The 27,624-nt window shown below is 42.1% G+C and overlaps 1 protein-coding gene across 1 annotated transcript in view; it reads left to right on the top strand.

Annotated features, from left to right (window-relative positions):
• EDIL3 (EGF like repeats and discoidin domains 3) overlaps nt 1-27,624 on the top strand; it is a 323,251-nt gene that overhangs the window by 230,448 nt on the left and 65,179 nt on the right. The window contains exon 9 of the mRNA XM_048502911.1: nt 6,841-7,025. Coding sequence (XP_048358868.1) covers nt 6,841-7,025 — 185 coding nt within the window. The remainder of the gene's footprint in view (nt 1-6,840; nt 7,026-27,624) is intronic.

The raw sequence follows: 27,624 nt of genomic DNA, 5'->3' as shown, positions 1-27,624 counted from the left end.
GAAGCCCTTTCTTTTTTTCCTTTCACAAGAAGCCAGCCATGCAGTATGTTGACTAGCTGGCCCTGTGATATCATAACATCACTCCTCTCCCCTTTCAGATTTTCATCTTTTAACATGCAAATTATATTTCTTGTAAAAATGAGGGGGCACATGTGATGGACAGCTGCATTCTGAGGAACTGTCCAAATCATAGGACCCCTTGATTGACAGAGAGTTCAACTGGAATGCTAAGGTTGGCAGTTAGAAAACAGTTGGGAATGGTCAGTTGAAGGACAGCAATTAACCAACAATGTTAGAAACAGTGGAGTGAGCTATGAGCTGTCCATACAGGATTCTCCTCTGGAGTAAGAGGAACACATGTTGGTTCAGAACAGGAGGGATCCATAACCAGTTATAAAGTGAAATATCACTAATGTTCAGATGGTGATTCCTAACAGTTTAACAGGAAATAGCTTTAGTGGAACAAAAAATGATCTTAAAGAATAATAAATAGAATAATAAATAAATTAATAGAATAACAAATTGAATAATAAATAATAAATTAATAAACAAGTAGAATAATAAATAAATAAAAGAAGAAAACTGGGAAACTTCTCTAACTTAAACTTCTCTAACTTAAAAACTAATGTTTTAAGAAGTTTCAGTTTGTGAAAAAAAGCAGTGACTGCAAAGAGAAATCAATATATTTATGAAATGTATAAACATCGGTTGTTGAACCACTTTAGATACATCTTTATCTTCAAAATATCTCTTGTTAATAACCATTATAAGTTCTTCCTTCCTGTTCTGCTGGTACAAGCCAGTTTCATGTTGATACTTTATTCACCTGACCTTTATACTCCCCTCAAAGAAGACAAAACCATTTTAAGTTTTACTCAAAAAAGCCCCGTGTGTACCAAATATTTCTGACCTTTTTATAAATGAAAGTAGAGCATCTGCTGTACCACATGAAGATTAATTTTGCACTATAGGTATTTTGAAATTTCTGATCCCATATATTGATGCTTATGTATATCTGTTAGCTTTTTAAATTCAGTCTCTCCATTGCAAGAACTGCTTTGTCTTTTTTCAAACTGAAGCAAAAAGAGTTGGGGAAAAACATACTTACCAAATGGAAATGTTCTTGAAAATCAATACAAGCACTTTGGCAACCTGCAAATAACAATTTTTTGAAATACAAAAAATATTTATCTTCATCAATTGGAGAAACTTTATCATGTGGAGAAGAGTCGGTGGGCACACACTGGAGCAGCCAGAGATATATAATCAGTGACTCAGTTTATTACAGTTGGGTAGAAAATCAGATTGTTTTGACAAGCCAATAGTTAATGATAAGGAATCTCAATTCTTTGGATCCCAACAAAACAAACAGGTATTTCAGCAACATTAGATTGCTGTTAAACTCAGCTCTGTAAAAACAAAAGCAGATTGAAGTACTTGTAAATAGGTATCTTACATAAAGCTCTAATGAGCTGAAAACATTTTGAGAGATCAGGAAGTATCAACTGGGTTACTTTGGACTGTTTCTCTAAGGCACGTGTGTCAAATTCACAGCCGGGGGCCAAATCAGGCCCTCTGTATAATTCTATCTGGCCCTCGTTAACACACACTTAACACCCCATTGTCTGGCCCGCAGGCCTGGAGCCGTGGGGGAGGGGCGGTGTCAGACCTGGGGAAGAGCAGTCCGGGGAAAGGCTGCAGCCAAGGGAGCCTCTTGTACTCACCCAAACCAACAGCAGGAGCCTGAAGCTTGCAGCCTACAGTGAGGGACGAAGGAGGAGGCAACTGTTAAGCACTAAGCAGGCAGGCCAGGCGTGGGGCGGGGGGAGTGGGCAGGCAGGCTTCCCCTCTCCGCGGCTGCTCTGGCTCCATTTTGGGGCCGGCTGCCTCTCCCCCGGGTCCCAGCTGCTGCCCTTTGGGCCTTCTCTGGCAGAAACCTGCTCTGGGGAGTGCAGAGAGAATCACACGGGACATTCAGTGTATTTATTAGAGGGGTTCCTTGGCATTCGAAGAGCAGCTCCAACTAAGCCTCTGGGGCTGCAACTTGAGCATCAGCTGCCTCCAGTTTCCCTTTCATTCTGCAGCTTTTCATTTTTAACCCCGCATTTGCAAAAGGCCAGCCGGCCAAAAGGAGAAGGAAAATAATCTCTTCTCCTTGCAAGAGAGCTGACCCATTGCAAACACACGCCATCAGCCCTGTAATCCATGCAAAAAAGGGGGCCATGAGTTACAGAACTCCAAGCCAAAAAAAGGGCAAGCCCTCCCCTTTCACTCCACCCAAACTTGCAAACTCCCCGCCTCCAAGTCCCGTGGCATCTCCTTGTGGGCAGAAGTTGGTGTGTGTCTTTTTGCCTCATGCTTTGCATGAGTTTTTTGCAAGAGCTGCCCCATCTCTGGGTCATGCTTTGGGTAAGGCGGCCGAGTGGAAGGGGTGGATGGGAGGTCCAGATTCAGCTTTGCGCCAGGGGAGTCCTGCTCTGACTTCTATGCATACCTGCAGGGTAGGCTGTCATGTGGGCTGAACAGAAGCTGCTGCTCTCCGTAGGGCAGAGGGGGTTTGCATGCCTAGTGCTGCTGGCAGCACCAGTCAGGCTGCTGCTGCCATCCCCTCTCTGCCCAACGGAGCAGGCGGCTGCCTTCTCTGTGGAGCAGAGAGGGTTTGAATGCCCGGTGCAACTGGCTCATGCAGCACAAGAGCCGTGGCAGGCACTGAGTTGCTGCCGCCGCTGCCCCCTCTGCTGCTGGCCAATGAAGCAAGCAGCTGCCTTCTCCATGGGGAAGAGAGGGTTTGCATCACCTCGGTGTTCCCACGGCACCTTGCACTCAAGCAATAGCAGCAGCAGCAGCAGGCAGGCAAGTCCCCTCTCTGCCCAATGGAGCAGGAAGCGGCCTTTTCCGTGGGGCAGAGAGGGTTTGCAAGCATGGTGTCGCCAGCTTGCACAGTGCGAGAGCGGCAGCACTAGGCAGGCCGCCGCCCCCTCTGCTCAACAGAACAGGCAGCTGCCTTGCCCATGTGGCAGAGGGGGTTTGCATACCTGGTGCTGCTGTCTCCTCTGCCCAATGGAGCAGGTGGAACAGCTGCCCTCTCTGTGGGGCAGAGGGTTTGCATGCCTGGCACCACCGCCCCCTCTGCCCAATGGAGCAGGCAGCTACCTTCTCCGTTGGGCAAAGGGGGTTTGCATGGCTGGTGTTCCAGGCTCGAGCAGCAGCAGGAGGCAGGCAAGTCCCCTCTCTGCCCAATGGAGCAGGAAGCGGCCTTTTCCATGGGGCAGAGAGGGTTTGCAAGCATGGTGTCGCCAGCTTGTGCGACATGAGAGCGGCAGCACCAGGCAGGCCGCCGCCGCCATCCCCTCTGCCCAACAGAACAGGCGGCTGCCTTCTCCATGGGGCAGAGGGGGTTTGCATGCCTGGCAATAAATGGTTATCCTGTTCGGCCCCCAACCTAAAGTGTGCTTTGAGTTTTGGCCCCCTGTGCAATTGAATTTGACACCCCTGCTCTAAGGGCACCTCATTGGCTGATGTGGCTTATTACTTATGGTTTCTGGTTTGTTGGTTTATTTGTTTGATTCTGTGAAAGTAAGTAAATCAGGGATTCCTAAGGAATGAGAACACAAGGCTGTTTTGAAGACAACACCAATATTCCACCAACTTATAGATTCATATGAACCTCTGTGGACCAGTCTGAACTGTGGTTACATTTGCCAGATGTCCTGCACCAGTGAGGGAACTCCTTTGACACTCCCTGTCCACCCACTAGTGTTCAGTAGAGCAGTGGGGGAAATGGGGAAGGTGACATCACACAATTCTATGATGTCATTTACAGCTAGGAACATAGAAATCAGTTTGTCACATTGACCAATACTCTAGCTATTTCCCCCAGTACAAGACAATGTGACTTCTGGTCATGTAAACAGAAGTGGTGTTGCACAGCATCATTATCTCCTGTCTCATCCCTCCCCAAATCCTCCCATCAACTGAAAGCCAACCATAACTGTAGAGAGCCAGCAAGGTATAGTGGTTAAGGGTGGTGGACTCTAATCTGGAGAACTGGTTTTGATTCCATACTACTCTACATGAGCAGTGAACTCTTATCTGATGAACTGGATTTGTTTCCCTGCCCTACACATGAAGCCTGCTGGGTGACCTTGAGCTAATCAGTTTTCTGAGAACTTCCCTCCATCTCACCTACCTCACAAAATGTTTGTTGTGGGAAGAGGAAGGGAAGGAGTTTGTAAGCTTCTTTGAGACTCCTTACAGGAGATAAATACAAACTGTTCTCCAATCTCTTCTAGAGCACGGGTCTGCAACCTGCGGCCCTCCAGATGTTCATGGACTGATGGGAGTTGTAGTCCATGGACATCTGGAGAGCCGCAGGTTGCAGACCCCTGTTCTAGAGTAGCTGTGTCTCAAAGAGGTGCTGCAGATGGTTTAGCCTGGTCAGCAACATCCATTGCTTTACAGAGATATGTACATGGTTAACTAATAGTGGAACACTTAACTGTTTCATCCTTCTGAGTCCACTGAATGGTACAACTCTGTTTAGAATTGCACCATAAGCAGTCAAAGGAACTGAGCCCTCTGTAATGTTGTGCAAGTTTTTTTAAAAAAAATCACCGTAAAAGCTACTGTACTCATCATGTGCTGCAGCCCACATCTTAAACGGTCCTGTAAAGCTAATCTTTTTTATGATTTGAATTAGATCACTGATAAATGTATGGATATCATTAACCTCGTGATTCTGTGATCTAGTGTATACTGCAACCACTTCCTGCTCCAGTATCTGTAACTGCATATGTGTAAGGCATTTTAATTGGGTGGCAGATAAAGATAGGTTTACTGATTGGTGGGAAGGAGAGGAAGAAGCAGCATGTGCTATGGAAGACTACTTCAATAGGAAAGGGAACAGGTAAAACTTAGCCTATTTGTCCCTCTTATTGTAACCCCCTGTGCAAGATACATTATCATTCCCAATTCCCCTGATAATCAGAGTCATTTCCAAAGAATGCTGCAAATGGAAGTAATCAGTGAAGATTAATCCTGCTACATCTGCTGCATTCAGAGTTTTTTGAGTTCAAGCCATAATGTTTCATAATGAGGCCATGGGTCTCTTAATATTGAGAGGAGAGTAAAAAAAAACCCTATGAAGGTTAATACCAAAGAAAGCAAGACTTGGCTTCCATGTGAGTGTTATATAAAAAATCAATAGAAATTGGCTTTAAGGTGACAATCACACTGTGTGGTCATTCTGCTACAGGTCTCCAAAGTAAGGTCAGGTCAGCCCTTGGATGCAAGAAACCACTGCTTGCCACATGAAGAAATAATAGTGAATCAGCAAGTCTGCTTTAACTGATGACCCTATGACCCTCTCTCTTTTGGCATAATATCTATAATCCAGACTACTGCTGCTAAATGCCATTTCTAACAAGATACAAACTGCTGGTGCTTTGAGGGAAGGGGGAGAAAAGAGTTAAGCTTCTGAAAAGAATGCAAAAAGATAAAGCTACTTTGGAGAACAATTTTTTTTCTTAATGCTTCAGTACACTGTTGAATGAGTGTGACACAATATATCAAGAGAAACTTGATACAGAAGATTCATAAAAGTCAGTGTTGTATAATAGTTCAGCACCAGGGTGGTGTAGTGAACAGAATATCAGACTAGGATTTGGGAGACTCAAGTTTAAATTTCCCACTGTGCCATGGAAGCTTGCAGTGTGACCTTGGGCCAGTCACACACTGCTAGCCTAACCTATCTCACAGGCAGTTGTGAAAATACAGTGAAGGAAAGAAGAGCTATGTAAGTCTCCTTGAACTCCCATTGGAGAGAAAGGGGGTTCAAATACATAAATAAATATATTTATTCTTTAGTATGGCATCAGTATGGCAATCTGATCATATCTTTCAGTAAGTAATACTGATTATTTTAGCTAACTAAGCAGCAACACATGAAACACTACAGAGAATGAGTTGTATGCCCTGGATGTCCACAGTATCATGACTTAGTTTAGTAACCAAGATGAACTGCTTGCAGTTTACTTAGTCTGAAATTAACACTCTGGCTGTTTCCGCACAGTCCAATAACGGTTCCCAGGGATGGTAAAAACACTGTGCTATTTGCACAGCAGGTGCTGCTGCATTGCAGCAGTGCCATGCTCATGCTGGCCAAGCAGCACGAAAACACTGCTTTTGAACCTCGCTCAACAAGCGAAGTTTTTCAAAAGGGGCGTCTTCTACCCGCTGCTGTGCAAACGGCAGCAGGTGGAAGGTGGCGCCCCCCCCCCCGCCTTCCTCAAATGATTCTTATCTTCTTCTGGCTTCTGTCACGTTGTGGAGGCCAGGGGACATGCCTCCTGGCCTCCGACTCCAGAGCCGTTGCTCTGGCCATGGGGGCGTGTCCCCTGGCCTCCACAATGCAACAGAAGCCAGAAGAAGGTAAGAGCCATTTGGGGTCAGTGCAGCCTGTGCAAAGGTTCCGCCGCCAGCTGCGCATCCAGCGGGACTGTCCATGCGAATGATCCCAGGGGGTGCATCAGCTTAAACTATGCCGATGCACCCCCGCTCAGCTGGCCATGCAAAAATGGCTTCTGTTTCAAGGGTTATACCTTGATTTACTACCAAATCCAGCCTACAATAGAGCCAAACATACAGATACCTTGCTATTTTCATTGTTTTATAATGCTTTACATTTGATGTTGACTTTCAAAGATTCTTTGTAAAAGTTTTATTGTGGAATTGCAGTTGAAATAAATATTTTAGATTTCAAAATGCTTTGAAAACAACTGAACAATGGTGCAAAAATACAGAAATGCATTTTTTTCAAACATATTTTTAAAATTCCTTTAGGTTGCTCTGAACCACTTGGGATGAAATCAGGACACATACAGGATTATCAGATTACTGCTTCTAGCATCTTCAGAACACTTAACATGGATATGTTTACATGGGAACCTAGAAAAGCTCGACTAGACAAGCAAGGCAAAGTGAATGCCTGGACATCAGGACACAGTGACCAGTCACAGTGGCTACAGGTGATCACTTGCAATTGTTAGTGAGTCCTACTAAGTTGAGCACTTTTTATTGTGGAATTGCTACACTGAGTAACTGATGTTCTAAAGTCTGTTGTGAACTTTTTTTTTAACCAGGACATCTCTGTTCACTTCCCTTCCAAAGGGACTTAATAGAAAAGTTCAAAACATAAGTACACATACATATTCATACTTGCAACTAGCAATTTAAATAATATACGTTAAATAAAGAAAGCACAAAACATATGTTGTAATGGTCCTGGCTCACCAAGCTGCCGAACTCAGGCCTCATGGTGGAAGCCATGGCACAAGAAACCTTTGGCTGTTTCCTTTTGGCTCACAGCTATGGATTTGTACCTTTAACCTCACCAAGGTTAAGTACAAAACAAAAGGTGTGCTAAAAGATGACAGGGAGATTGCAGAGAAGCTGAATGAATTCTTTGCATCTGTCTTCCCCAAGAGGAGGTGAGGAACATTCCTGCACCTGAACCAAGCTTCTTAGGAGGTGAATCCGAGGAACTAGCGAAGTTAGTGGTAGACAAGGAAGAAGTTCTGGCAGCCATTGATAAACTAAATGCTACCAAATCCCCTGGCCCAGATTGCATTCATCCAAGAGTTCTTAAAGAGCTCAAGCATGAAATTGCTGATGTTCTCACATTAATATGCAACTTATCCCTGAAATCAGGCTCCATCCTTGAAGACTGGAAGATGGTCAATGTCACACCAATCTTTAAGAAAGGGTCTAGGGGGGACCCTGGAAATTACAGGCCAGTCAGTTTGACATCTGTTCCTGGTAAATTAGTAGAATCTATCATTAAAGATAAAATTATTAAACATGTAGAAAAGCAAGACCTGCTGAGGAAGAGTCAGCATGGCTTTTGTAGAGGCAAGTCCTGTCTTACAAACTTACTAGAGTTCTTTGAGGGTGTAAACAGACATGTGGATAAGGGGGAACCAGTGGACATTGTCTACTTGGATTTCCAAAAGGCTTTTGACAAAGTTCCTCACCAGAGACTGTTGAGAAAACTCAGCAATGAAGGAATAAGAGGGGAAGTCCTCCTATGGATTAAAAACTGGTTGAGGAACAGGAAACAAAGGGTGGGTATAAATGGGACGTTCTCACAATGGAGAGATGTAGGGAGTTGTGTCCCCCAAGGATCCGTTTTGGGACCAGTGCTCTTTAACTTATTCATAAATGACCTGGAAGTAGGGGTGGGTAGTGTGGTGGCCAAGTTTGCAGATGATACCAAATTATGTAGGGTGGTAAGAACCACAAAGGATTGCGAAGAGCTCCAAGCGGACCTTGATAAATTAGGTGAGTGGGCTAAGAAATGCCAAATGCAGTTCAATGTAGCTAAATATAAAGTGATGCACATAGGGGCAAAAAATCCAAACTTCACATACACGCTACAGGGGTCAGTGCTATCAGTCACAGACCAGGAAAGGGATTTGGGCATCTTAGTTGATAGTTCCATGGGAATGTCAACTCAATGCATGGCAGCTGTGAAAAAGGCAAACTCTATGCTGGGGATAATTAGGAAAGGAGTTGATAATAAAACTGCAAGGATTGTCATGCCCTTATATAAAGCAGTGGTGCGACCGCACTTGTAGTACTGTGTTCAGTTCTGGTCAGCACATCTCAAAAAGAATATCGAAGAGGTAGAAAAAGTGCAGAGAAGGGCAACGAGGATGATTGAAGGATTGGAGCACCTTCCTTATGAGGAGAGGCTGCAGCGTTTGGGACTCTTTAGTTTGGAGAGGAGACGGCTGAGGGGGGATATGATTGAAGTCTATAAAATTATGCATGGGGTAGAAAATGTTGACAGAGAGAAATTTTCTCTCTTTCTCACAATACTAGAACCAGGGGGCATTCATTGAAAATGCTGGGGGGAAGAATTAGGACTAATAAAAGGAAACACTTCTTCACGCAACGTGTGATTGGTGTTTGGAATATGCTGCCACAGGAGGTGGTGATGGCCACTAACCTGGATAGCTTTAAAAGGGGCTTGGACAGATTTATGGAGGGGAAGTCAATCTATGGCTACCAATCTTGATCCTCCTTGATCTCAGATTGCAAATGCCTTAGCAGACCAGGTGCTCAGGAGCAGCAGCAGCAGCAGAAGGCCATTGCTTTCACATCCTGCATGTGAGCTCCCAAAGGCACCTGGTGGGCCACTGCGAGTAGCAGAATGCTGGACTAGATGGACTCTGGTCTGATCCAGCAGGCTAGTTCTTATGTTCTTATGTTCTTATGTTCTTACCTGCAAGCAGAGAAACAAAATCAACCCAAATGGCAAGCTAGCAGGATCTTTTTCACTTCTTTTTCTACCAGGCCGACACTTTGCTTTTTTTGCCCCTTAGGTATAACCTAAGATCACAGATACCTTCTTAAAAGGAAAATATATTGGTGGTTTCTGCACAGAACACTAATAACAAGTGTAGCTTGTTATTAATGAACCTGGTTTCCCATGTTTGCATTCAGACTGGAGATTTCACCCCTCCAGAAAGCAATCGCAAACAAATCCATAGCTGGTGCTAGAGGTCAGAGTAGGCAGATGCTACACAGCATGGGAGAATGCAGTGAAGAGGCAGAATCACCCTCACCTTCATGTTCTGCTAGCAGATGGAGTAAGTTTTCCACTTACACAGAAGGAAATATATTAGGCAACAATGCATAAGATCACATCCAGAGTTCCTCTGTCCTTTCATCGGGGGCAAGAAAAAGTGTCCGCTGAAGGAAGAATTATGTGAAGCAATTCATGTATACAATGAATTGAGATCCTTGGCACTTTGAGTGATGAAGTCGAGGTGCTTGGCTCTGTGTTGGTGGAATACTGCGGATATTATCAGCGCTAATGCAGTGTTAAGAAGCTGCTCTCTGGCTTCCATGTGTGGCATCTCTGCATCCTGGACTTTGCTTTCTTGAACACAATCATGGATTATGCTATTTTGAGTTCATTATCATGTAGATTTTGCATATTTTTATTGTATTACATGGCTAGAAACTTCTTAGATCAACCCCATAGTTATTCTATTTTAATGAATTTCTGAACTTCTAAAACTTTTTTTCTTGTCCTTGTTTGCTTGACCTCATCTGTCATAAAGTACTCATTTCCTTGAAAGTTTTAAAATGTCCTTGCTGGCGGAGTGCAAACCTGCAAAGACAAATAATGAAGAATGATGTTTTCAGTGGACATCCATTTCACCTATTGTGCTGTTTCAAGAGTTTGGTACAAGCTGTGGATTTCTCAGACTAAAGAAACAATTTTTGATGAGTTTCTAATACCTAATGAAATCTTGTGATGGTGGGAATTATTCCTTGTTCATAAGTTGTTTAGAAGATTTGATTACCACCGCCCAGAGCCCCTCGGGGATGGGGCGGTCTAGAAGCCCAAAGTATAAATAAATAAATAAATAAATAAATAAAATCTGTTTTTGTCTTTAGATAAAAGTCCATCATCCAAATGAGAACTTAGTGCATTTGCATTTAAGAAATGACCATGTTTTCAATTCGGTTCTGAGAATTTAAATCATAAGATACTAATATAGATCCTATACTTGAACAGTGTCTTCTGGAGCTGAAATTTATACTGATGGAAATAAATCAGTTTAAAGCCAGACACTTCTGTTTAACTGGATTATGGATCATGCCATTAAGGAAATACTTGAACTGAATAATGGACTATCTTAGATCCCAAACAAAATTTTGATATGCAATTGGGTGTCATGTTTGTTCCATAGCACCGAAAACAAAGTGTCTGATTTTAATTAAATAGTTTCAGGGCAAATTTATTATATTTTATTTACTGGATCATTTTATTATGGTAGAAGTTCTAAAGAGGTATAGAATTATAATTAATTATTTGTCAAACAGAATGAAGATTTGAACTTGATTAATGAATTCTGAAAACCATTATTACTTCCATCTCCAGATGTGCATGGTGAACTGATGGGAGGATGCAGAAACCACATTTGGTTGTTTGAAACAATTGCAGATCTTCCTTCTTTAACATATGTAGCTCTAGCAAGATTGATTCAGCACTATGAATTCATTAAGAAGCTGTTCACATTACTTGTTTTCAGTGGTAGGATGATTTACAGAAGTTGCCGGGTAGGCTAATATGTAAAAGAGCAACAAATCACTAAACAGATGACTATTTCACCAGACAGTGCTCAATTTACATATTAGAATGGTTGTATATTGCTGTGTTTTGAATCAACTGTCAGTGGGGAATGGAATTCTCAGCATGTAGTCATAAGTGCACCAGAAGTGTGCTACTAGCCCCCTGCAATTTTTTCACATATAAATTATGACTTATTAGGTTTTTTTAAACCTGCAGTTGCTAAGCAATTCAGCAGCGTGATTACTATCTTGTCTCTGAACTTCCGCATGAAGACAGGAGGGAGGAAAACTCTTGCAGCATCTGCCTTTTCTGTTTATTACCTGAATAATTAAAGATGCCTAGATTTAGTCAGTGTGATGCCAACTCATTGGGAGGAAAAATGAGGGTCTGCTACAAGAGAAATGCTGCCTGTTTATCTGCAAAAGCAAGGGCATTGGAAGTGTTGGGACTGATAAGGAGCTGAGGTCAGCAAGACTGTGCAACAGTCTTCAAGGTGTGTCTAGGGCCGTGAAAGTGTCACCTTTATAAAGCTGCTGAGTCTTTTGATTGGAGTAGCACAAGTCATAGGAGAGGAAGGGAAGCAAGCCAGGAACAGCTATCATTTATGGATCTACCAGCCTCTCCCTTCAGCAAGGTAGTTTTTCACCGAATCAGTTTTTAGAACCTTCCTGTAGTCTCAGTTTCTCCATCCTTTCATTTCCATTGAGGGAAGAGCCACCAAAGCTAAAGGAGAATTCCCTCCAGCTAAGGTAGGAGGAAAGCTGACAGGAAGAAAGTAGTTTTTTAAAAATGTGGTGTTAGAAGAGAGTGTCTGGATACAATGGACCAAAAAATGAAATAAGTGGGTTCTAGATCAAATCAAGCTTGAACTGTCCCTAGAAGCTAAAATGACTAAACTGGAGCTGTTGTATTTTGGTCACATGATGGGAAGGCAAGAATCACTGGAAAAGACAATAAGGCTAGGAAAGATTGAAAGCAGCAGGAAAAGATGAACTCAGCATGAGATGGACAGATTTTATTAGGGAAGCCATGTCCCACAGTGTGCAAGACCCAAGCTAGGCTGTTAATGATAGGATATTTTGGAGAACATTGATTCTTAGGGTTGCCATGATTCAGAAGTGCCTTGTCTCCACTTAACAGCCACATACACACAATGTAGGAAACTACTCATGTAGGAAACACTATTGCCATCTTTTGACTCATTTTTTTACTGTTAAGGACTTCAGCGGAATCTAAACAAAACTGTAAATCTTCAGGGTCCTTATCTAACAAGAGACAATTGAAGGCCCCTTAAATCATGTGGATGGTCTTTTGATAAACCCAATGCCTTTCAAGGGCCTCAGAACACCATGTACACTTCTTCAGGATTGAATGAGAGCTACAGTCTCTCTTGCCTGACACATATTCTAAATTTTTTAAAAACAATTCTGGTATATGACATTTGGTGGTTAACTAAAGAGTAAAATTGACATTTATACGCTGAATTTCTTGCCCAGTTTGTGGGTCATAGAAAATAGGATTCCTTTAGAGGCAGTGCAGGTTTATTTGGTTGTGTTATTCCTCTACTGGTAATAATTGATCTGTGGTTGTGTGCAGATGGGCAGGGAATTAGGGAAGTGTAAAGGAAAAGAGATGACAGCCCTATTATTTCTGTGATGTTCAAAAGGTTTTCCTATTTTACTTGATTATGTATACAAATTGATAAATTCTGCAACCAGGTGGCACATTTTCTGTCAGTCTTGGAAAAGTTATGCCTATTTTTTTTCCTCTCCTGGCAAATTACATAAAGCCCTCTAATGCCAGTTAAGGTTGCTTCAGAGAAGTTCTGATACATGAAGTGTAGAGAGGTGAATTTACAAACTTCTTGGGAAATATATATATTTTTCTCATGTTAGTGAAGTCTATAGAAGGTACAAATGTCTGCAGTAAACCCTAGTCCATATTACATAACACATCTGGCATGCAAAGTGTGAATTAGCTCTCAGACACATAAAGCAGGAGAAGATACTCCAGACAGGAAGCAATATGGCATTTTGTATACATATGGTACTACTCATGTTGTATTTATATTTTGCAACTCTGAGTACAAGGACTTCAACAAGTAGAAATTTAGCAAAATAATATGCCTTCTATCATTTATTTATTTATTTATATTTATATTGGATTTATATCCTGCCTTAACGCTGCAGGGCTCAATTGTCATCATGCTGTATTTGTTGCTTCTCTCCTTATTCTTTTTAACATACTGCCTACAAATATATTACAACAAAGATTTTACAGAATATAACTATACTAGCAGGGCACCCATGCTTTGCTACGCATACTTCATCACAGGCTCTCTATGAATTTCGGGGTGACATTCAACATACTTCTGTACAGCCTGTTTGTGAACTTTGGGGTGACATGCAGCATATTTCCTCACACCCTATCTGTGGACTGATGGGTTTGTTTTCACATTATTTTGCAGCAGCTTCCTGTAGTTGTCTTTTTCTAATGCAATGTGTTATTGTTCTCTTTCACCTGGTGGGCTCCAAAAGACTTCATTTGGAAGCAGCCGTTGTATTTTCGGGATTCAGAAAGGAAGTGTTCTGCCATTGGATGCTGATGAGTGAGAAGGCTATGAAGAGGTTCAGGGTAGGGTTGAAGGGCAGGGAGGTGGACTGTACCACCACTGCAGCACATTCCTGGGGACTCATCCCACCACTTCAGAGCACGACACCAAGCACAGGGTGATTGGAGGCTGAGAGCAATAAATTTATCTCCACAGTAAGCAATCTGATGTCCATATGGAAAACCCGACAAATGTTTAGTAGTCCAAGGTGATAGTGTGTTTTGTAATCTATTTTGATAGTATTTGGCTGTAGCAGTGTTGTTAACGTGAGGGTGGGTGGAGGAGTACTTTTTCACAGCCTGTCTGTTAACTTTGGGGTGACATTCAGCATACTTTTTTGCAGCCTGTTTGTGAACTTTGGGGTGACATTCAGCATACCTCATCACAGCCACTCTATGAACTTCGGGGTGACATTCAGCATACCTCATCACAGCCTGTCTGTGAACTTCTGGGTTGTTTTTTTGCATATTTTGCAGCAGCTTCCCTTACTTGCCTTTTTCTAATCAAATCTGTAAATCGCTTTCTGCGTTTAATCCCTCTACTCCCTTTAGCTGTTTCAACAGAAGGAACAGGTTTGTATGAGTTGAGGAGGTTGGTGGTAGAATCCAATTGGGCCACCATTGGCTCAATTGTGCTTGTTGTTTGGTGGGCATTATCAGAGCGTCAAAGTGCCTTTCATTAAAATCTCCTGTGAAACGAATCATTTGTATTCCCTGTACTGCATCCTTTAGCTTGGCAAGCAGGTTTTTAACTGTCACCTTTAGAATGTTCGTGCAGATGGCCAGAGTTCAACAGTAGCACAGATGGCCAGAGTTCAACAGTAAATGTGTAATAACTCCAGTAAAACTGAATATTTTGAAAAATCCTTTCTTAGTGAGCACCTAAACCACATAATGAACAGGTGAGCCAAATTTCAACTTTGTAGGTTAGGTGGTTTTTGAGTTCTGTTGATGAGTCAGTCAGTCAGTCAGTCAGTCAGTCAGTCAGTCAGTCAGTCAGTCAGTGGTATAGATATAGATTTATAAAGGGTGTGTGTGTGTGAAAAAATCAAGTACGTGCATGTGAGGGCTCTTGAGCCCACATGGATGTTAATCGCCCATTTATTTTCAGTTAATATATTCAAGTAATTCAAGTAATATTTTGTTGTTCCTTTTCATTTTCATGTATGATTGGGAAGACTTACATAAATATTATGGCTTGAATCCTAAGCAGCAATGTTCCACGAATAGAAAGATGATTTACTTATCTCCCACTATGACTACAGCTTTCTTTGCCCCTCCAAAATCAGGCTCCTTCAGAACAGTAAAACAGGGTGGAGCCTAAGAGAAATTAAGAGGTCAGGAATGCCATGAGAGAACTGTTGAATGCCAAGTATCACTTTCACCTGAGCCAGCCTGCTGAGAGCTCCTCAGATGAAGGGGAAATAGAAGGCAGTTTGAGAACAGAGGAACAGCTGCAGGCAGTAGTCAGAACAGGAGAATAGCCACAGGCAAAAATCAGAACAGAGGTACAGCCACATCCAAAAGATGGCTCAACCTTCCAGCTCAAGGGCTCCAGCTGGGCCTGACACTTTGCAACAAGCAGCACCTCCAGAGGGCTTGCCAAAGCCACTGGAACAGAGGAGGAAATGGGTTCCACCTGAAATGCAACAGAGATGCTACAGTGCCAGGGCAAAAACCCAGCGTAGAGTCCTTTCTGACAGCAGTGACAAAGCAGAGCAGGGCTGAAACACACAACTTGGCTTGTCAGATCAGCCTAATTACCAACAGGTGGCTCCACTACACCAGTAAAATAAAATGCTATTTAAGCCATCACTTAGGCTTGGCTGTTGTGGAAGTAACTTGTGTGTGCCCCCCCCCCCCCCCGCCCAATATATTGGTATTATATCTTTAATATACTTTGGATTTCTGGTATCCTGACTTCTTGTACTGACTTTGACTCATGACTTGGATTGCCGTCTCCTGTGTTGACACTTAGGACTCTATCTGAATCATGCTTGACCTTGGACTGCCTCCCAAACTATGAATCATGCCTCTAGCCCTTGCTATCTGCCTGCTTCAGGATAACTCATTTAAATCTGAGCTACGTACCAGGACAAGCCCACAGCTCTGCTTGCCTCATCTATTCCAGATCAGGCTGGCCTCTGGGGTGAGCAGCAAGAAGCTGCTTGAGAGTTGACTTACTGACAGCCAGGGCCCTATTATTCAAAATTATCTTTGATTCTCATGCCCCTCCTCTACACAGCATAAATGCCCTCTCCACACACACACACACCCCAACACATAGCTGGGAGTCTGAATTCTAGAGCTTTGGGATTCAGAATGAATTGTGATCTGTCCAGAATTCTGAATACGCCTGCCTGAATATCCTTTTTCTTTTGATCTCCAAGGCTGGATGAATGTGTGCCACCATGTATCACAGTTGACTTACCGGCACCCTATATTATTTTAAAGACATGAGACAGTCAGAGGTTGTTTGCCAATGCCTGCCTCCTCATGGGCTGAGAGAGTTCTGAGAATGGTGACTGGCTCAAGGTCCCCAGTAAGTTTCACATGGAGAAGTGGTGAATCAAACCTGGTTCTCCAGATTAGAGTCTGCCACTACTACTTTCTAGGATACCTCCGCATTTATAAGAGTTTTTGTTGGTTGATTTCAGGCCTGGCTCACGCTGGGCCTGACATCCCAAGCCTGGGGCCAAGGTCACACCTGCACTTGTTGTTATCTATGGCCTGAAGGCCTTGCTGATTTTCTATAGCTGCTTGTAACTAGAGAATTAGGCAACCCCCCCCCCCCCCCCGCCATCTCTCCGGCTTCCTGGGGAAGAGAGGATGTCTGTCCTGGCCTTGACTTAGTCATAATAATGTTGCATTCACACTGTCCTTTCTTATGTGAACTAATGTGGGAATAGATGGGAGGGGAGAGTACCTGAAGGGGTAATGTTTGAAGATATATACTGAGTGCAAAAGGCAGGAGGTTTCTTGAAACCCAGGATCTGACACAGTTCAATAAAGCTCTAGAAATATTCCTGAGTCTCAATTATTAACTGGCATACCAGACCCTTACAGTTGACACCCCAATTCTCCAGCAGGATCTAGATTGGGTAACCTATCCTTTGAATTAAACTTTGCCAGAATTAGACCAATGCTATACAGGCAGTCAGATTTGTCTATGTGGTACTGTCACTGAAAACAAATGAAATCAGTTCTGTGTCACAGCTGTTTTTGAATCCAATTCGTGTAACTTGACAATGTTACTGGTTTTGAATCTGAGTTTGTTACTTGAAAAACTGAAGGAGTATGATGAACAAGAGTACAGTGAATATGAAAAAGTTTGAAATGAAAAATATGAAACAATCACTGGGATATGAAAAATATGAAACAATCACTGGGAAGAGGAACTTGATAGCATTGTTTTCCGAGAGTGCTGAAAATGTTAATGAAAACTAGTGACTATTTTTGACTGAGTCCTGGCTTTCAGTAGGACAACAAAAGTAGTTTATGTAAATACTAGGTCAGAATGGTCTGTGGCCCCTTTCACACTGCCCATATGATCTGTTTGAGCAGCCAGCTGCTAACAGATTGTGTCATTTCAGAATCAACTGTTTTGGCTCCCAGCTGCTATTGGATTTTTTTAACCTTGTCATACAAAGCCATTGGCATCCTGGGGCAAAGCCATTTTTTATGAAAACTGCTTTTTCCCTTTTCCCTTGTGCTTCTGAGTCACTGCAATATCCTGCTTAAAGTGTCTGGAGCACTTCTGAAAGGACTGCTTTTTTGTCACCTTTTTTCACAGTGTGTTCTTTTTTGGCTTTTTTAGAACATTCTAAGTTTACTGCTATAGCTCTATGGCACCCAAGCAGTCCAACAAATCTGGTGGTATAGCAATTCAGTATTGCCATCATTTGGATGTATATGGATTGCTATAGCACTAGTCTTAGAACCTTCCTTTTTAAAAAAAAAAGAAAGAAAAAAGCTCAATAAGATTGTGGTGTGAAAAGTGGGGGGGGGGGATGCATCTCTGTTTCAAATGCCCAAAATATTTCAGATCACTTTAGAGATGTCTCATTAACAGATTGAAATCAGCTGTATGAAATGCCCATCCTTGTATTGTTTTACTCAGAATCAGGCTAATAACAGATAACAATTTAGTTTAGAACAGTAATCTGAAAGAGGCTTGTGTTTACACAAAATGAGTTTTCTCCTTTCTCCGCTTGATACCATCCTATGTCTTTTAATGTTAAGAGCATCTGCATGCCCATGCAACGGCAGTGAATTTTAAAGTCTGCCTCTCTCCCCCTCTTTCTCATGTTCATAATCCATATACCTTTATTTTCTCATTTCACTTTTCTGCCAGGAGAGTTGCAAAAGTGTAATGGTCAGGTTCATATGATCAAAGCACAGGATTTAATCTGCAAAAATCCAAAGCATGAAAAATAAAGTAGCAGTCGCAATGACCCTTTGTTATTAACTGCCTGCCCCCTGGCGTAGAGCCTACCTGCTGACTTCATCTTTATCCCTTCTGGCCATGCTTGAAAAACATTCAGCTTTGCCCTCTTCAGTGTAATATTAATTCCCATTAATTGCACTGATCAGTGATAAAACTGGCTGTGCAGTATCCAAGGGCATTTTTACCTGAGTGATGCACTTGACATAGATTCTGCAGGTTGTCCCCTTACCTACCTTCCTTTGCATATGAATTCAAGCAGAATTCATTAGTCATATTAATAGTGTTATTAGCATGTGTGCTGCTGTATTGCCCTTTTGGAAATTGCTTTTAACTTTGCAAAGCTTTCATTCACCATTTATTTTATGGAAGTGTTTATAGCAATAATAGAATTTCGGCATTCTCTTTCAGTAGACCAAAATAAAAGCTTCGTTTATTTTTAGTATTTTTAATATAGCATTTTGGCTATAAAATATCAAGCCTTTCAAAAGGCATTGCACTGATCTCAGTAAGCCACCTACAATGAGATTATTAGCAGAGCAGGGCAGGGCAGAAAAGTCTTCCAAAATGTTCCATTACAAGAGGCATCTCCAGGAATCCATGAAATAAACAGCAGTGGTGGGGGTGGTACATTTTGAATGCCTTGTTGGATTCTGTTTCATGTTAAAGAAAATATGATATAAGATGGAGATACTGTATATAGTAGCACAAAGAAAACTCTATTGTAATATGGCTAGCATTTGAAAAAAGTTTCTATTTCTGAAGTTTCTTCTCTTTATCCAGAAAGCTCAAGAAGTGGGAAGTGGATACATTTTGTCCCTAGTACCCAATGATATAAATGCTCATGCATTACCACTGATTCAGTATCACAAACCAGAGCTCTGCTGAATCCCCATCTCAGTGGATATTGCACTATGGTTCTGCTACAGCAATAATCACAAGTAGATTTTCTTGCCTGCACAAGCCAGATTCAGTTGTGAATGATTGCTATAGTGCAGTGACTGAGCGATATAAATACCTGATAGTTTATCATTGTGGCCTCTGTACAGTCTCATGTGGGACTGCCTTTGAGCGGGCCAGCTACGGAGCTTTTACAGAGCTTCTAGGTACTAGTTGAGTGCTCTCCTCCACCCGACACAAGCCCAAGATAGCCACTTTTTCCACCCAGGAACATGTGACCAAGTGGAGGAGTACACTCACTCCTTCCAGTTTTCTTTTCGCTGCTGCATGGAGCTGGTGTGTTTTTGTACTCTGTTAACTGAGCTTTCTGGTTAAGTCTGAGAATTTTTTTCTGGAGAACTTTTTTGAGCTAGAGTGTTTTTAGTTTACTTTTATAGTTCAAACAGTTAAAGTAGTTTGGTTTTATGTTTTTATTTGTTTTTGCATTTAGTCCTTTGAAAAACTATTGGTGCCACCTCATGAAGCAATGAGGCTAAATGGCACCTTCTAAGTCTTGCTGCTTCTGTGGTTCTACCTGGACAGCATTTGAAAGCCATGCCAAGCGTGTGCTCTGCCTAAAGGAGAACAATGTTCTGACTTCTCACAAGCTCAGTATTGCCTCAAACGTCTAATGGACAAAAAGGGCGACACTCTCCCCCTAAGGCTTCAGTTTGCCGATGCTCAGGATAAGTCCCTTATATAGGCAAAGGGGACATGCCAGTTCCCGAGAGTGGGTTACTAATTATTTGTGTGTGCCGAGAGGGGGTTACTAATTGGGTCTGATTTTCCGTTAGAAATTCCATTAGGTCCAAAAATCATAAAGTCCTGTTGTTTCCTATGTGGCTGGTTAGTGAAGGTAGAAAACGGGATAATTCTCCCTGTTGGGCTGTTTTAAAAACATGTTTTAGAAATATGGTAAAGTTCCTTGTTTAAGGAAAGTATCCTTCTTTTGATTTCTAGAAACAAAATTAAGTATTTGAAAGTATTAGGTATTTGACAGGAAGTCAATAGAGGAGAAGTAGTTGTTTCTGTTGGCAGTAGACGATAGGATTTGCTATAATGAGTTTAAATTATGGACAGAAAGATACCAGCTGGAAATTAGGAATTTTTTTTTACAGTAAGAGTTTTTTACAGTAACAGAGAAATTATTAATGCCCCGCCCCTGGAATGCCCGGCTACGCCCCCGTCATGCCCCACCCAGCCCCATTGGCACTACGCTACTGTTTGAATCCCACCACCATGGGAACCTGTTACTAAAATTTTTGGATCCCACCACTGGACATGCTCCCCTCATGCCTCAGTGATCGCCCCCTTTTCAGAAGAGGGTGAACTCTGACACACCTGGCCAGTGCGGGTCGATGAAGGGCTCTGACACATCTGGCCAGTGCGGGTCGATGAAGGGCACTCCCTGAAGCAGTAATCCAATTGATCTTTGGGTGCTATGTTCAGCTTCCTCCCCCAGGGTGGGAAGTGGAGATAAGCCATCCTCCCCAGTGCTTTCACTGAAAGATGCCTGCTAGTTCTCATTGAGAGAGAACCTAATAGCCTGGACTGCTTGCTCATGCTTCAAGTTTTAGCAGGGGATTGCAGCAATCCCTAGGAGTTTGGCTGTAGAACCAAATACCTGGACTGCCTTCTCATATTCCTGCAGCAGCCCCTTAGGGCACACGAGTACTTCTAACAACCCCCAGCAGTTTAGCAATGCACTTTGCACTATGCACTATGCCAGGCTGACCAGACGTCCCACTTTTGGCGGGACAGTCCCACCTTCAAACAATTTGTCCCGCATCCCGTGGGTTATTGAAATTGTCCCAATTTTTGGGAGGCTGCTGCACTGCCTTCTGGGGCGCAAGGCAGTGTGGCAGCCTCCCGGGAAGCGCCCCAGAAGGCAGTGCACTCCTGCGGCTGCGTGCGCATGCGCACGCGGCCCCAGGAGCATGGCGTTCTGGGGCTTGCCGTTTCCTGCCCTGTCACAGGGTGGGAAACAGCAAGCCCCAGAAGGCAGTGCGCTCCTATGGCTGCACACACATGTGGGCGTGCGTGCGGCCACCTACCCCCGGCCCGGTTCAGAAAGGTGACCATCTGGTCACCTTACACTATGCTGTCAGCATGCCAATATGGCTGACTGCAAATCAACTGGCTCAGTTCCATCAGAGAGCACAAGTTGCTCAAGAGGTGAGGCTACAGCATTTAATGTTCTGCTCCAGCCCCCCTCCCCCATGCAATCAGCTCAGACTTTGAAGCTGGCACTTACCATGATGACTCCCTGGGGAGCTCAAAACAGCATTCTGTCTCACTGGAGGCTTGTGAAAACAACATTGACTAGCTGATTAGGATTGCAAGGTCCTGAGGGCTGTGGACCAGTGGAATGCTCCACATAGCTTCAGTCATTAGGATAAGTCGGCCTGGGGTCAGGGTCCACCTGTAAAATGGAGAATTTATACAAGATTCACCAGATTCTGACTTCTTTTATCCCATCTCCCTAGTGCCAAGCTCATATCCAGGGGGGGAAATGGTATTCCCTGGGATGTCATGTTTTCTCTGGGGGGTGGGGAGTGGGGAGGAGTGATGCTCTGAGCAGCAACTTACTTAGCCATGATTGGGTCCCTTGATAGATGGTGCCCAGGGGGGTTACCTTAGATTCCTGGTGCCTCCTGCAGGTGGAAGGTTTAAAGCTGGCCAAATCCCAAATGAATGTTACCACTCATGCTGCTGACAGCTCCACCAGGCTGCTGAACATATTTGAGATATAGCTGCTCTGCAACATGTACAACTAGCTCTGATGTAATATTAAATGTTATATTAGGTTTTCTAAAGTTTATGACAAGGAACTGATAACTTATTAATACATGCTGCTTCGGAAGTCAACAAAGAACAAAATATTACAAAATAAATCAATCGAGCATTCAGGAAGCAAAGAAGAGCCTTAAGTAACGTGAAGTGGTTGCAGGCTGGTATGAAAAATGGAATTGTTGCCCTGTTATTATCCATTAACAGGATATACCACTGGCCCTATAAAAGACAGCTGTTGCCTTCCCTAACTTTCTGCAGGGAACAGCAAGAGGGACAGTGCTTATTCCTGCCCTTCCCCCAAAGTCTTCCACACAGTGAAGAGGGTGGATGACCTCAGGTAATGGAGAGGCATTGTTTTTACTTGTACATACAATGCTGCTCTGTTTTGTGGGATTTTATATGATCCCCCCTCCAATTTTTTTTATTTTTCAGATTTTTCTGAAAACCTGGGGGATCACGCCATTTGTTGAAAAATCTTCCTTCTATCTACATGGCCTTGATTCATGTATTTAAGTATTCTCAGATAGGGCCATGTTGAGTGTTAGATATATTCATAACAAGGATCAATGTTTCAATGTTCTGCAAACGTTTACATGAATACTGAATGTATTATTTAGAACAGACACGAGGGCTACTTCATTCATATAAGATCAATATGAATAATTCGTGTTCATATGGGGAATTTGTGAAGAAGAAAAATAAGAATTCTATGCATGCTCCCATCTATCCCTCAGTCACTAAGGCAGCAGTGCAGAGCAAGGAAGATGGGAGTGAGAGCTTCTATCCTCCATCACAGCCACCCTAGAGGAAACAAAGAGGAGGAGTGGGCAGAGGAGGACATTCTTCTCCCCACCGCTGCCCAGCTGGCTCTGGAAACTGGGCAGATCAGGAGGAGGGAGAAGAGTGGGGGCCCCTGTCTTGGCTTCTGGGGCAGGGGTGCAGCAGGCTGTCAAGCACGGGGAGGAAGAGTGAGAATTGCTCCTGCCGCCCCCTCCTCCACCATGTTAGGCAGGCAGGCAGGATGGCAAACTGATTAAGTGACCAGACAAGGGAGAGAGGCAGTATAAGATTCCCCCCTCGTGTATACATCATTTGATTGCAATTGGTTATAATCTTGTAACTTCCTCTGCTTCCCCCCCCCCCCCGCCCAAGTACAAGACTGCATCCTGCATTGCATTTTTTCTTTCAGAAGTCTTTTGAAATTCAAAAGGAGTCAGCCATTGTGGATGAATTTTAGGGCCCAGTCTATAAGGCACTGCTACTGTGCAGACGACATTTCTTGTCATCGCGTTAGCACAGAATTCTCCCATATACTTGGCTGAAATAAAATGTAATTCTCCAGCAGTTCTGTTCGGACATACCTTGGAAAACTATTAAGTGACAAAATGTTCTTTTACAACTATTTCATCAGTAGAAATGAATGGTACAAGCTAAATACTTCAAGCTAGTTTGTATTTGGGCATTTGAAGAGCTTCTCTTTTGTCTATCACAGTGCCTTTTCCAGTAACCTTGCTTCAAAGTTGAATATAAATCTCTAGAGGAACTTTTTTACATTATGATTAAGCTGCAAATTGCAACTGATGACCATATTAAAATCATGCCGAAGTTGAACAAAAATTGGTGTATTATATTTAAATAATAACTTTGATTCTTTCCCATTTAAACTGTCCTTCCAAGAAGCTCACTGCAAAATAGAAATTACACACAGAACAACTTGGCAGATCTCTGCTTCTGCAGTACACACCAGTCTCGTTTGGCTGCATTTAAATATATCTATAAATGTCAGCATTTTCTTATTTTCCTTTGCCAGTAACCATTAAAGTGTCTGCTTTATTTATTTCATAGCCAGATTTTAGAGATTGGTTTATACTTACTTATGGCCCCCAAATCAGCTATATTCATTCACTATTATGAATAGCTGAGGGACAGTATGATAAGAAATGTAACACAAAATAAATGACACAGAAAAGGAAAATCAGACACAGAAAAGGAAAAGAGCTCTCTTTATCATTCCTATTTTTGATTCTGGTGGCAAAATTTTATCACTGAAAAGGCAAAGAAAAGACTAATTTAGATAGGTAAATGGACTGACATTAGTCTCACTCACTGTTATGCTTTAATTGCTGCTCAGGGAAAATATGATGATAGATGGAGATATATTGATTTCAGAGAGAGAGAGAGAGAGAGAGAGAGTTCTTGTCAAGAGTTCAGCAAAAGAATGACTAAAAGTGCAGTGAGTTTTAAGCAGAGTTACACTGTTCTAAATCCATTCAGTTCAATGGGCTTAGCAAGGTGTAATTCTGCTTAAGATCAAGAGTGTAAAACAATTAAATGCCGTCTGTTATCAAGAATAATTTTGGGTTGTGTAAACAATTAGTTCTATCCACTTATGTATGGAAAATAGCACAGGAGCATTCCATGAGACAAACAATAACTATACCAAATCTCTCTCTCTCTCTCTCTCTCTCTCTCTCTCTATCTATCTATCTATCTATCTATCTATCTATCTATCTATCTATCTATTCAGGAATGAAGTAAATATCTATTGCTAAACCCTCTGAGGAGTCACTAGAAGCAAATAATTGATCCATGATCTTTTGTCCATTTGTTAAAATGGAGCTTTTCTAAAACAATACCCAAACACACACATTTTTTAAAATTTGAGTTACTATCCCATTTTTCCCAGCACAAAGACCAGGTTCAGGGCAGTTAACAATATTCTAAAACAATGTATTCAATACATATGACAGTAAAATCATCCATAAAACAACATTTTCATTTATGAAACACACAGTAATAAAAATTCAGTAATAATAATCTACAATTCTGATAAATGTCTATGGCACCAATATATATTCAGTTAGATTTTCATTGTCAACTGAAAGTTAAATTTAACTTATAATTTAAAAAATCCTACCTTCCCATCCCATTATTATTTTGAAATTGTATCACAAAGAAGGGATTGTAGGGAACAGGTAGACTGGGAGACCAGCTTGTTTGAAAATCATTGCTGCCTCAACCAAAGGCCTGGTGGAACATCTCTGCTTGCAACCCCTGTAGAACTGAACTAGGTCCCACAGGCCTGAATCTCAGGAGACAGAAAGTTCTACCAGACTGGGGCCAAAGCAGAAAATACTCTGGCCCTGGTTGAGGCTAGCTGGATGTTTTGGGAGCCAGGACCACCAGAAGGCCACTGCCAAAGGCATGAAATGCCTTCCTGAGACAATATGGGGAGAGATGGTCTCACAGATTCAACAGTTCCACACCACTCAAGGTCTTAGAGGTTAACACCCAAACCTTGAACATGATCTGGAATTTAATTTAGTCAGCTTCCACTGCCCTCCCACCCCCTGTACCCTGGCAGAACCGGAGTTGTAGATACACCACCTTTTGGTGGCATATCTCTGTTATACCCTATGGGAGATTCTTGAAGGGTTCTTTGTTTATGCTTTTTTGGGCCTCCCACAGTGTGGGGAAGCTCTTTGGAGAGAGCGGGGTGCTTCTGGAACAGTACCATCCCCACCCACCAACCCGCTCCTAATTGGGCTGTAATTATATCCATATCTGCTAAAATCTATCACATCTCATTTCTCTCTTACATGTACATTCTCCTGCTAGCCATGGATATGGAACTGAATGATGAAGAGAAGGAGGCAGCATGTTTCCATGTTATCAGTATAATTGATACATTATGTTAGACTTTATGGAGACAGAGAAGCAGATATGATGCTGCCCTTTTCAGAAGCAGCTGCACATTTATTACAATGTCTTATTTCATTACAAAAAGTTCAAATATTCTTAAGAACAACCTAGTTTTCCTGATGTAACCCAAATTGTAGAACTCATGGAACAGATACGCAGGGGAAGATGAGGTGTTTTAGATATGGGAGCATGAAAGAGGTCAGACGATTCCAAGTGATTGCATTAGAAGCCGCATGAACTAAAAGTCGCACAAGGAGATACAGATTTAGGTGAGGGCAGGTAGATGAACCCCAGAGCTACTCATAAAACATTTACCTGGATAAAGTTGCCTCTTGCAGGACTAGCTGAATTTTGTGTAATATTAGCCATGTAAAGGATTTGCTTTAAAAATTTAATAGAAGACAATCCAAATTATTCTTCTGCATTCCCACTGTTCAGCATAAAGAAGGGCAAAAGAACCATGTAAGCTACTTTTCTTGGAGACAGGTTTGGAATTCATGTGCAAGGGCTCATGAATTTATTCATGCTGCCATTCTATTATGAATCTAACCAGCACAGCGAAGCAGTGATATTATGAGACTCTGATTTAAGTTGTTCTTCTTCCTCCTCCTCTTTTTTCCATTACTCATGTTGCTTTATCCTAGAATGGTTCATGGCAGCGCTTCAATAAAGTGGATGTAGACAGATTTTGTTCCTAACTTGCAAATTATAAATAGAAGGCATTTGTCCTTCTTGTTTTGCATCACCAATAAAATCAAGAGCGACAAATAACGAGACGATGGAAGTAGTGAAAAATCCCTCTCCAATTAATCTTAATTAAGAGACAACTACATCATTGCATTCTTCAGAAGACAATGAGCAGGGGAAATAAATTATATTGTTTCTCTAATCTGAAAACCAAATTTAAAAGAAAAGAAAAAAAGCCACATCTTAGTATATTAAAGTACAAAATGAAAATAAATATGCACGTTATACGAAACTTTCATTTGAGTGTCATATCTTATTAGATTTGTTAATTTGATTGATATTCATTGCAAGGCACTTGACACTTAAGTCAACAGATCCTACCCACCCCGTGAACTTGGCCTATCATTTCTTTGATGTTGGTAAATTATCTTGTCAATCAGTTGTGATGGTCTGTCTTCTTTTCTCTTCAGGAACTCTTTATCAGGAATACTTTTTATATGTTGATTCTGGTGATGCATTCTACCCTGAAAGTTTCAGAGTAGAGGAACTGATTGAACTCGGTATGTTCAGTAGAAGTCTCATTAGGCAAATTCGTCAATTATGGTAATGTCTTCCACCTTCTTTCATAGACAAGCCCCACACTAGTGGTGTCTGTGGACTGTTGTTGAACCCCAGGAGCACAGGTGTGAGTCTTCCCTACCCTCCTTAATGCAGGGAGGCCTTGCTTTGTGTAGGGATGGCAGCATTAGCGGTTTTTTGTAGCTTGGGCCACAACTCTTCCAGCAATATTTTCTATAGTTCTAGGGTAAGCAAGTAAAACAATTTTAATGTTGCATAAGCTGGGGAAACTCATGAAATATTTATATGTATTTTTATGCATTGCCCATGATTTGCATAAAAATCCAGTCTTTGCCTGATGAATGAATGACTGTATTACCCTATTTTCAGATATTAGTTTTGTAGCTTTCTGTGTGAGATTGGAAGTAGATATCTGGGATCTATATTTATGTTTACTGGTAAATGAGGATGTTTGCACTACAAGGCATGTTTGGGTCATGGATTAAACTGCACAGATCAATCCTATAATAATTAATAATGAAAACTTCAATTTATGAAAATGAATATGAAAACTGATCATTTACCAAAGGCTCTATGAAAATGAATATGAAAACTGATCATTTACCTTAGCCACTAGTGAATGTCAGCATTTTCTGATTGCTGGAACTAGCCTCCTCATCTGTTGTATTGCTGATAAACCTGGCAACAACAAGCTTATCTGCCACTGTATTTCAAGCACTCCTGC

This window comes from Sphaerodactylus townsendi, linkage group LG07 (genome assembly GCF_021028975.2).
Source record: "Sphaerodactylus townsendi isolate TG3544 linkage group LG07, MPM_Stown_v2.3, whole genome shotgun sequence".
Classification (NCBI taxonomy): domain Eukaryota; kingdom Metazoa; phylum Chordata; class Lepidosauria; order Squamata; family Sphaerodactylidae; genus Sphaerodactylus; species Sphaerodactylus townsendi.
Note: the sequence above shows the minus strand (reverse complement) of the source record. Positions and strands in the feature narration are given on the sequence as shown.